The 12,633-nt window shown below is 39.9% G+C and overlaps 1 protein-coding gene across 1 annotated transcript in view; it reads right to left on the bottom strand.

Moving 5' to 3' along the window:
• LOC143038143 (NPC intracellular cholesterol transporter 2 homolog a-like) overlaps positions 1-5,659 on the bottom strand; it is a 47,413-nt gene extending 41,754 nt beyond the window's left edge. The window contains exon 1 of the mRNA XM_076207160.1: positions 5,492-5,659. Within this exon, the coding sequence (XP_076063275.1) occupies positions 5,492-5,570 (79 nt within the window). The 5' untranslated portion in view covers positions 5,571-5,659. The remainder of the gene's footprint in view (positions 1-5,491) is intronic.
• Positions 5,660-12,633: the final 6,974 nt, after the last annotated feature.

The raw sequence follows: 12,633 nt of genomic DNA, 5'->3' as shown, positions 1-12,633 counted from the left end.
ACAAAAAACAGCAAGTGGGTCTGCCCCACACCTATTATTATAACTTCAACTTCCTTCCATTTAATTCTTTCTTCTACACAAAACCCCCCTCCTCCACCTTAACCATTATGTCCAGTAGTAGTAGTGCAAATGTTAAAAAAAAATCTTAACCTCGTCTAACTGGTACATATTATTAGAGTGCTCAGCAGCACCAGCAATGGCACTCCAAGGTCAGCTACCATTACGCATTTGTTCGTGTAATGTTACTCTCATGATCCGCTACAGATTATAAGTTACTCTAGTGATCCTCTTGGTCTACATTTCTGGCAACAATTCTTCAACTATCATCATGTTAAGGGTAAATTGAGGTTGACTTCGGAAGTAGGCCGTCTTTGAAATAATTAATTTTGCAGGCAAGAGATGTAAATATTGAAATGGCTCCAGGTAGGAAACAGGTTCCTCTTTGTCGGTACCCTTGAGGGCCCTGAAGGTCGCGTGGGATACCTGACTCAAACTCAAAGCTGCCCATGGGGGAGAAGAATGGTCGAGGCCTTTCATCTGATACTCATGACTTTCTGCCCAAATATGAAAGACCTCACATCAAACACACACACACAATATATATATACATACATACATACATACATACATATATATATATATATATATATATATATATATATATATATATATATATATATATATATAATACACGCGCGCGCGTATATTAGAACCACCCTAGATGATACCAACACAAAACAGTTTCCAAAAACAACAATACGAACAAACAAATTTTAGAAACTGAATGCACCAAATCACCGAAATCACCTGCATACAGAAATTAAAATCTTCCCCATAGAACACATGGAAAATGGCAGAAACGCTAGAGTAAAAACTGAACATCACACATCTCACCACAAAAACAAACAACAACAAAATCCAGCAGCATACTATACAAATTCATATAGGATTCCAACTAAGTTTATATTTTCAATTTCCATATGCTTGTGCATCTATATGGTCAACTACAAGTACTCGCATTCTTTAGATAACTAAGTGATCTTGACACCAATCAAGTTGTCTTTCTCTTCGACCTCTCAATGTTGGCAGATCTAGTCAATGTTGCCGCTGTCATCGTGCGCCTCACCTGCCAATCTAGGAGGAACCAGTTATTGTTGCCTTTTGCATTCCCTTAATCTTGCTCATGATTGTCGTGACGTGTGAGGACCACATCACTTATGCATATTTCTGTGTTGTACTGGTCAATTGTGGTCGTCACATCTTCGTCCATTTTATGAAAAGCCACTTTGATCCCTTCTTGTACTTTCGTAATGGATTCGTACCCCATGAAATGTTCTAATGATAGCTTTTTGCAGCTATCGCCCATTTCCAGTGATTCTATTTCATTCTATTATTGGGAGGAGGTGGGCATTGAGATATATTTCACATTCTCGACTCCATGCAAAAATAGTCTTCGCATATTTAGGTGTTGATATGAATTTTCCACCCACAACTACATGCAAGTGTCTTGATTTTTTAGCAGTCGTCTACAGCCCTTCTCGTGCTTCACTCTTCTCATTATTTTGTATCGTCTGCAAATATGCTGATAGCTTGTCGTTCCTTTCAAACCCCTTATCCACCAAAGTTCGAGTGCTGACTTAGGATCGCTGAATTAGCGGATGAAAACTTTACCACTGCACCGCCGAGCTGTGTGTTTCACCTTGGTCTTTTGGATCACGTGTTCGACTCGTGATCGACAGCTATTTCCCTCCCGGAAGAGAGCTCAGAGCTCGTATGTCCGATCTATGGGTAATGCTAAGACCTTACACGCACACACACAACTCCCCGCCCACGAGACTTGGAGTAACGACTCGAAGCGCAGCGATACTGAAATAATTTCAGTCCTGGGCAGGATTCGAACCAGGTACCGCCGTCACCCCCGTGGTTACAGTCTGAGACTCCACCAACCGCGCCACCGATTGTGAGTGTGTGTGTGTGTGTGTGTGTGTGTGTGTGTGTGTGTGTGTGTGTGTGTGTGTGTGTGTGTGTGTGTGTGTGTGTGTGTGTGTGTGTGTGTGTGTGTGTGTGTGAGAGAGAGAGAGAGAGATTCGCCCCCACCCCCGTCTTGGATCATGTGTTGGACTTTATTGACTGTTATTACCCTCCCGGCTGAGAGGTCACGGCTCATATAGCCCGTTCTATGGGTAATACCCTGCATACACATACACATCTTGCTCACCAGAGCTGGAATGCCAGCTCGCAGTGCAGTGATGCTGAATTTTGCATCAGTCCTGGGCGAAACTCGAACTCGGAATGCTGACTCCATTATTTTTAATCATACATAGTCTCGATTTCAGGTGCAGTTCCGACTTAATCTATATATCCTTGATTTCCAACCATCATATCTAGATCCGAACTCGTGTTTTAATTGAATTTCGGATGCATCACTTTCAAATATATTCCACGTATTTATGCATATATATGGAAAGATGTGTGTGTGTGTGTGTGTGTGTGTGTGTGTGTGTGTGTGTGTGTGTGTGTGTGTGTGTGTGTGTGATTCACCACCATGGTCTTGAATCACGTGTCTCTTGATGATTAATCCTCCCGGGTGAGGCCACAGACCCCATATACGCATGATGTAGATAAAGCTGTGACCTCACACATCCAACTCCTTGTTCACGAGAGTTGGATTGGCGGCTCGTAGTGCAGCTATGTGAAATTATTCCATCCCTGGGCAAGAATCGAACTCGGACTACTGGATAACCTATTGCGAACGGTACCAGTGCCCCATCAAACCCTATATTTGTGTGTGAGCGTGTGTATGTTTGTGAGTGTGTGTATATATATATATATGTATGTATATATATGTATATATATGTATATATATATATATATATATATATATATATACACATATGCGTGCGTGTGTGTGCACTTGCGTGTTACACGCATCATTCGGAAAGTTATGAAAGATGATACGATCTATCGGACACACACACCCTTAATCTCATCCGGCCTGGGGTGTCTCGGGAATTATGTAAACGAAATGCATGTGGAGTCACATTGCCCAAGTTAATGTTGACATCGGCACCATGGTGTTCCAAATGGGATTCACCCCCCATTGAAGGCACTGTGACGTAACTGCAAAGTCTTAGTTAAGAGTTGGTAAATTGTAAATTTTACGATGTTAATATGTGTTGATCTTTAACATTACATTTGTGAAATTTCACTGGTCACCAAACTGGCTATGTAAATTAGGGTGATTTATCGCCCGAGAGCGTTCTGCCCGGATACACCCCCTAATATATTTCACCCTTGGTGGTGGCTATGCTTGAATTTGGTGGTGGTGTTGATTTGCTGGCGGTGGTGGTAAATATATTGATAAAAGAACCTAGTGGTATTCGCTACGCGGTTAATACGTGTTATTCTTTTCTTACATATATATATATTTCCATTTGTAACCATGCATACATATACCAAGGCTTTTTCCCCCTTACCAGGGGGGTAGCCAAAAAGGACAAGGCACAAAAACATTCCCACCCATTTCATCCCCGAAAACACTCCACACCCCTCCACCCTCCCTCCCATCTTAGCACCTCCTAGATGACGGGTCATCCCTGCACCCTGTCCACTGCCCTGGGTCAGAAGCAGTGACGCAGGACACAGCACATCCACAGCAAGGCCGCTTCATTAAATCGGCGACCCCCCCATATAAAGGAGAGGACGGGGAGAAATCCCTTCGGGCTGCGTCAAAATTTTTGCTCACACACACTACCTCACCCCCATTCCCCCGTCCAATCCACCTCATGCATCACAACATTTTCCATATACAACCATTCTCCATTCACCCCTGTCTTCTGTCCTCTCGTCCTTCCTCAACCGACATTCCCCTCTTCCCCAAAGCCCCCTTCACCCCATCCATCCAATCCTAGGACGTCCCCTCATGTTCACTCCCTCCACATCTGCCTTCCATACCTCCTTTACTAGTCTTTCTTCACTCATTCTTTCCATGTGTCCAAACCATCCTAATACTCTTTCATCCACCCTATCTCCCAGCTCCCTTTCCACCCCTGTTCTCCTCCTCACTTCCTCATTTCTCACTCTATCTAGCCTAGTAACCCCCATCATACTTCTCAGACACTTCATCTCAAACACATTCAAGTTCCTTCTCTCTTCCTCTCTCATGTTCCATGTTTCTGCTCCATACAGTGCTGTTGGCACAATCACTCCTTCATACAGTCTCCTCTTAGCATCCATTCCCAGATTCCTATTCCTCATTACACTTTTTAAACCACCAAGGCATTTACTCGCTTCTCTCAATCCACATTCTACCTCCACCTTCACTCCACCCTTTCCTGCCACATTTGCACCCAAATATCTAAAACTATCCACTTCATCCAGTTGCTCTCCCTTAATGCTCATTTCCAGATTACTGCCACTTTCACCCCTTGTACATCTCATCACCTTACTTTTACCCACATTTATCTTCAGCTTTCTTCTATCACACACTCTCCCAAACTCTGTCACCAGCTTCCTCGATCCCTCCTCCGATCCTGCCACAAGTGGTAAAATACATTAGGGGGTGTAAAATATATTAGGGGGTGTTTCGTCCAAGTGTTTTGTCCCACATTCATTCTGTCGTGGTAGGATTTGTTCTACATCCTTACAAAGGACATCGTGGAAGTAGATTTTCGTTAAAATAAAGAAATATAACAAGGAAACAATCAAGCACACATATATGAACAAGTAATTAGATAAGCATAAACAAATAAATAAAACAAAACAAAAGCCCGCCTTTGATTAACCAGAAATTCCAAGATGACCCGGCGATACTTTTCCCATAAAGAACAAGAAGCTTTACTACGGTTAATAGCACAATGCCCCTACATGAATGCGATACGTATGTTTGGAAATCCGTACGAGTGACTCAATCCTTACTCGTCACGCCTGGGAAGAAAGCGAGGTGGACACGTCATAAGGCGCAGTACAATACGAAATACCGAGAAATCGGCAAAACTATGCTTCTACCAAATGACTTTACACACACACACAACTGATGCATAACTGTAGGAGATTATGATTATGTAAAGATCATCTCAAACGCATATCTATTGCTCTTCAGTTCACGCATCTTGTGACCATTCAGTCTTCGGTAATATTTCAAAATTTCCACACCAAGAACTATGGATCAAATACAGGTTCAGAATATAATAATTGAAAAATATGTATATTGGTTTTGCCCTAATCCATGTGCATTTCTAATATAATACACTTAAAAGGGTAAGACAAGGAAAAATTCTGTAAATAGACCATATTCTGGTTCTATGTTCATAACTTAGTGCGTAAAACATAAAGGTTACATCAAGACAAAAAAGTAACATGAGTTACCATGCAGTAAAACGTTTGCGTTTCAAATTTGTTGTAGTTTTGAAAAACATGTAAATATCATTACCTTGTTAACATGCCGCACATTAGTACTGCGAAAGAAAACGGTAACTCGCTCTACACTTACCACACGTCCTTATCTTCACTGCACTGACAACAGAACAAACCAGGACTAGAAGTCCTAGGGTCACAGCGGACATCTGCATGATGGTGAAATGTTCCGTTAGATCAGTCGTCCTCCTTTCAGCGCGTTGAAACCTAGACTGACTGGGTCAACAGTTCCGAGCTCGCTCAAAGCCGATTCGTCTCGCTAAGACGCGCAAGAGCTCAGCCAGTAAGAAGGCAGTATGATGAAGTAGGATGGAGATATTTCTTGTATAAATCTTCAGCTTATGCATGAAAGCCGTTCGCGAAACTATGATTTATCGAAACTAAGTTCTGCTCTTAGTGTAGATCAACTTTATTCTTTAAGACAATAGTCGTAATGGTCACGGAGGCAGCATTCCCAGTATGGAGAAAATATCCCTATGTTGGGAATTTTAAACTCGTTTAGGGACAAATTGGGCGAACTACATATATACGTGACGCATTTTCAGAGTATTTTAATTTTCACTGTTATCTTATTAATGCATTCAGGGCCTAGTCGTAAGTCAATGTTTTGCTAAAAGCTATATATTCGTATCATGTTAATGCTCACACGAAGAAAGGAATGATGATTTAATAATTGCAAGGTACTGTACCGGGTGAGTAGAAAAATATTGACAACTATTGAAACTAAAGTTACTTGAAGTGTGAATTTCCTATCTTAACTTTTATTATATCTCTTCCTGCATAGTTTTATATAATTTTTGTTTAGTCCCTTTATACATGACAAAGCAATAGGCATTATCTAATAGATTGCAAAACCGTACTGGCTCCAAGTGACTTTATGAAAAACAAAACAAAATATGAATATACAGTAGAGTGACTGTTTGCCATGTTCAGGCACAAAGACGCAGATACAACAAACACATGTATGCAGCACACACGCACGCGTCCACTTAATGTGGCTCGACGACGTAGTAACAGCGTTCGCAACGGTAGCTCAAACCAAGGTCTAAATATACAGGTCAGACCGTTTACATTCTTCTGCGCAGCTTCTGACGTCATTTGGCTGAGTCCATTTTCTCTTTGTGATACACTGAAGAAAACTGTGAAACGCCAAGGAAGACAGGAACTATAATATTTTATATATATATATATATATATATATATATATTATATATTCATATATATAGACAGGAACTATAATATTATATATATATTTATATATATATTTTATATAATATTTGTCAGAATATAACTAATTGCGTGGAGCCGTGCGAGCGAAGGCGACGTTATTTTCGAACGACGGACCAGCTTCAACTAACAGCTATAGCAAGGTCTAAATATACAGGTCAGACCGTTTACATTCTTCTGCGCAGCTTCTGACGTCATTTGGCTGAGTCCATTTTCTCTTTGTGATACACTGAAGAAAACTGTGAAACGCCAAGGAAGACAGGAACTATAATATATATATATATATATTATATATATATATATATATATCATATATTCATATATATAGACAGGAACTATAATATTTTATATATATTTTTTATATAATATTTGTCAGAATATAACTGCGTGGAGCAGTGCGAGCGAAGGCGACGTCATTTTCGAACGACGGACCAACTTCAACTGACAGCTATAGGACCCGCTAACCCCACTTTGAACAGCCAGGTGACGTTCACGGGCCCGCTGCGCCAACTCCCTCGAAATTCGGTCGTAAGTGGTTAGACCTTATATTCTTAGATCTTGAGCTATAGGACCCGCTAACCCCACTTTGAACAGCCAGGTGACGTTCACGGGCCCGCTGCGCCAACTCCCTCGAAATTCGGTCGGAAGTGGTTAGACCTTATATTCTTATATCTTGGCTCAAACAGTCTGAGTTCGAATCTTGTCCAGGATTGAAATTAATTCATTACCACTGCGATGTGAGCCGTCTCAGCAGCTCTCGTGGGCTGGGAGTTGGGTGTGTTTGTCATATTCGCTCATATAAGGTCAGCCACCATCCGGCAGCGTAATAGTTGTCGGTTTAACACGTGATGCAAGACCATGGTGATTCACACATGCACATTAAGATGGCTCTAATGGGGATCGAATGAACTGACATCTTATTAAATATATGAGGGCTTTCAAAGAGGTCATAGGAGCAAATTAAGAAAGACTACATGTCTAAAGGATGTGAAGAAACAAAGTTTACAATTATGCATACATATACCCAAGGCTTTTCCCCCCTACATAGGGTGTAGCCAAAAAAGAAAAAGGCATAGAAACAATTCCCACCCATTCCATCCCCTACATATTCGACTCCCCTCCACCCTCTTCCCTTCCTCTTATCTCGGCACCTCCTGGGTGACGCGTCACCCCTGCATCTTGTACCCTGCCCTGGGTCAGAAGCAGTGTCACAAGACACAGCACATCCACAGCAAGGCCGCTTCATTAATTCGGCGACCCCCCCCCCATCCGTCTCCTCATGTGCAAAAGGAAAAGACGGGGAGAAATCCCTTCGGGGTGCGTCAATTCATTTCTCATATATACTCCCTCACCCCAATCCCCTCTCATGCATCATCCATTAACAACCCTTCTCCATTCACCCCAATCTTCTGTCCTCTCCCGTCCTTCCTCAACAGACATTCCCCTCTTTCCCAATGCCCCCTTTACCCCATCCATCCATCTCATCTCAGGTCGCCCCCTTATGTTCACTCCCCCCACCTCTGCCTTCTACACCTCTTTTACCTGTCTTTCTCACTCATTCTTTCTATGTGTCCAAACCATCCCAATACTCTTTCATCAACCCTATCTCCCAACTCCCTTTCCACCCCTGTTCTCCTCCTCACCTCCTCATTTCTCACTCTATCTAGCCCAGTAACCCCTCTCATATTTCTCAGGCATTTCATCTCAAACACATTCAAACTCCTTCTCTCTTCCTCTTTTATGTTCCATGTTTTGCCCCATACAGTGCTGTCGGCACAATTACTCCTACATACAATCTCCTCTTAGCATCCATTCCCAAATGTCTATTTCTCATTACACTTTTTAATCCACTCGCTTCTCTCAATCTACATTCTACCTCCACCTCCACTCCTCCCTTTCCTGTCACATTTGCACCAAAGTATCTAAAACTACCCACTTCCTCCAGTATCTCTCCTTTAATACTCACTTCCAGTCTGCTGCCACTTTCTCCCCTTGTACATCTCATCACCTTATTTTACCCATGTTTGTCTTCAACTTCTTTATTTCGCATACCTCCCCAAACTCTGTCACTAACTTCCTCAATCCCCCACTGATCCTGCTACAAGCGCAGTGTCGTCCGCAAACAACAGCTGGCTTATCTCCCACTTTTCTCCATTTTCCTTATCCATCTCCAATCCCTGACCCAGTACCCTCGCATTCACATCTTGCACCACCCCATCCATGTATAAATTGAACAGCCACGGCGACATAACACATCCCTGACCAAGTCCCACCTTTGCCTCAAACCACTCACTCTCTTCATTTCTAATCCTAACACAAGCTCTACTACTCTCGTAAAAACTCTTAACTGCTCTTAACAGCTTTCCTTCTATCCCATATATCTGCAATACCTCCCACAGTGCCTTCCTGTCTACCCTGTCATAAGCCATTTTCAGATCCGTAAAAGCCCAAAATACATCCTTACGTTTTCCTATAGCTTTCTCACATATCTGCCTTACAACAAGTATCTGATCTACACAACCCTACCTGTCCTAAACCCACACTACTCTTCACCAATAACTCCCTCTGTTCCTTTCCTAATCCGCTCAATCAAGACCCTCCCATAAGCCTTCCCAACTACACTTAACAAGCTGATCCCTCTGAAACTACTACACTCACTTTTGCCCCCCTTTCCCTTGTAAAGTGGAACTATACAGGCACTCCTCCAGTCCTCCGGCACTCTATCACATCTAAAGAAAACATTAAATAACCTCACCAGCCAGTCCACCATCACTGTACCTCCTTTTTTCAGACATTCTGCATGACATCCATCCAGGCCAGGTGCCTTACCTGCTCTCACCATTTTAATAGCTGCCTTCACTTCATCTTAAACTATTTCTCCTCCATTTTCCTCACTCATCACGGTCATTTTCTTAGCACTTCCCACTGCAGCTAACTTTCCCTCCCTATTCTCCTTCACATTTAGCAACTCCCTAAAATACTCTGTTCATCTTACTCTCACTGCCTTCTCTTCCATTATCATCTCTCCATCTGCACCTTTTACATTTTCTTCTCTACTTGATTCGTTAGTAAAACACCAGGGCCTGACGGTTGGCATACAAGAATCTTAAAGAAAATAAAAAATGAGATTGTTGTTCCATTAGAAATTAATTTCAAGAAATCCATCTTATCTGGAGATGTCCCAAAAGAATGGAAGTTAGCTGACGTTATTCCCATATTTAAAAAAGGTGACAAAAAAGAAACTACATGCCTATAAGCTTGACTTCAATCGTAGGAAAAATGATGGAAACTATCATCAGAGATGCTATCGAATATCATTTTGAAAGTAACATTTTGAGAAATGATAGCCAGTATGGTGAAGCAAACAAGGTCATCATAATAAAACAACAGGGCAGGACTCGCAGTAATGGTTATAAACTGGACAAATTTAGATTTAAGAAGGAAATAAGCAAGAATTTGTTTACTAATAGGGCGGTGATAGATACGGAGCTGCCTAGTGTAGGTCTCTTGCAGTCTCCTTTATTCTTATGGATTCCGACGGAAACGTTCTTGCGTGACTAACTTACTCGAAATCTAAAACAGTCATCTCGAATTATGACAAAAGAAACAATATAGATTTACAAAGGATTACAAAGGCGGAGCATGCCCACAAGACTTTTTGTTCCATATCAAGGTCGGATGCAAAAAAATATATATAATAATGGTAAATAAATAAATAGATAAATAAATAAAAATCATAATAGATAAAAGAAATGCATAGGTATAGTTAAATAATAAACAAACAGATAAATAGTGTATAATAATAAATTGACAGATAAATAACAATAAATTAAAATTAAGCAAATAATAAACAAACAGACAAATTGTAACAAAACAAATAATATAGAATAAATGACAGTCATTACAGCATCTTGCTTAGGTGCCTATCTAAATTATTCTTAAAGCTTCGAATTGAACTACATTGCACTGCCTCTGCAGGAAGTTTAATCCATTCATTAATTACACGGTTGGCGAAGTTGTTTCTACACACTTCCAAATTAGATATATCCCCTGACAGATTGAGACCATTGTTTCTTGTCGGATTCTCATTCAGTGTGAAAATTTCGTCACTTTTGATGTTATCAATTCCCTTTAGAATCTTAAAGACCTGTATCAAGTCACCTATAAGTCTACATTTTTTTTCTTAGGAAAAACAGATTAATATGTTTCTAGTCGATTTTCGTATGTGATTTATTTTTTATATTTGGAATTAGTTTTGTGGCTCGCCGTTGTACTTTTTCCAATCTGTCAATATCTTTAATGAGATTCAGTGACCATACGGAAACAGCATATTCCAAATGTGGACGAACTAACTATTTATATAGCTTGTTAATGAGTGATGGACTTTTGAAGTCAAAAGATCGCGCAATCAGTCCTAGAATCTTATTTGCTTTCTCAGAGGCTGAAATACACTGCATGGATGATTTGAGATCGTTACTGATAATTACGCCGAGATCTTTTTCACTATCCACTTTTGTTTACCAATTTCCAAATAACTTGTAATCGTACTTACTGTTATTTTTACCTATGTGCATAACCTTGCATTTACTTGTGTTAAATTTCACTAGCCACTTTTCAAACCATTGCTGTAGTTTATCTAAATCTTCTTGATTATCTAATTGATACAGGTGATCATTTGCCATTCCGCACAGTTCCTCAGGATTCCGTTTTTGGGCCACTTCTATTCATAGTAAATATAAAATTTATAGACCACAAACTGAATTCTATTGTCTCCAAATTTGCTGATGATACAAAACGGTGACACACACACACACGATTTGATAGCTATTTACAGAATCATGATCTAATAAAATAGGATGAAAGAAATACAGGACACGGGAAGAAAATCAAGAAAGATAGCTATAGAAGAGATCTGAAAAAGAATAGCTTTCCTCACAGAGTAATAGACATTTGGAACAAGTTAGATGAGAAAGTAGTGTGTGCAAAAAACAATACATGAATTTAAAAATAGTTTAGATAAAATGAGATATAAAGACGGGACACCACGAGCATAGCTCCCCTTCCCGTAAAATACACGCACACACACAAGAACATGAGACTGAAGGAGACTGCAAAAAAACGTGAGGCGTACGCTAGGCAGTTCCATGCCTATTACTACCTGTCATCCCCATCCATAATAAAGTTGTCTAACAGTTGTTTTTTTTATAAACCGATAGTTTCAGCGCTCACTACATGATTACTAAGTCTATTCCATTTGTCTCAAACTGCCAGGCTATAGATTTAATTTGGAAGTGGGTAGAAACAAATTCGCCAACCGTGTAGTTAATGAATGGAATAAACTTCCTGCAAAGGCAGTGCAATGTAGTTCAGTTCGAAGCTTTAAGATTCGTTTAGATAAACACCTAAACCATTTAGTTTATATGATTTATTTGTTTGTTAGTACTTGTCTGTTTATTATTATTTGCTTGATTTTCATATAAAATTATTTATCTGTCAATTTATTATTACCTGTTTATTTATTATCTAACTCTACATGTGCATTTATTTTGTTTGTTATGTTATCATAAACTTGTTTATTTATTTTGTTTATTTATCATAATTTTTTCGCATCCGACCTAGTTATGGACCAAAGGTCTCCTGTTGTTGTCATGCTCCTCCTTTGTAATTATTTCATGATTAAATTATGTTATAAGAATATTAATTCTACTACCAATTATCATTATAAACTACTAGCTGTATTTATTATATGATTCTGTGTTTTTATTATTTATATATAATGCTGGAATCCTGTGCTGGTCTCCTGTGATATATAATTTAATAATTTATGCCTGACTGTATGATTCTGCAAACTATGATCCTTTTAAAAATGCAATGTAAAAATATTTATGTGCAATAAAATTGTGTTATTTATAGTGAATAAAAGATTTCATTCAATATGCGTGGTATTGCAAGGGTTCAAGGAAGGGAAAACTGTCACATCAAATTCCACAT

Source organism: Oratosquilla oratoria, chromosome 23 (genome assembly GCF_046742065.1).
Source record: "Oratosquilla oratoria isolate Oo_2021 chromosome 23, ASM4674206v1, whole genome shotgun sequence".
Lineage (NCBI taxonomy): Eukaryota > Metazoa > Arthropoda > Malacostraca > Stomatopoda > Squillidae > Oratosquilla > Oratosquilla oratoria.
Note: the sequence above shows the minus strand (reverse complement) of the source record. Positions and strands in the feature narration are given on the sequence as shown.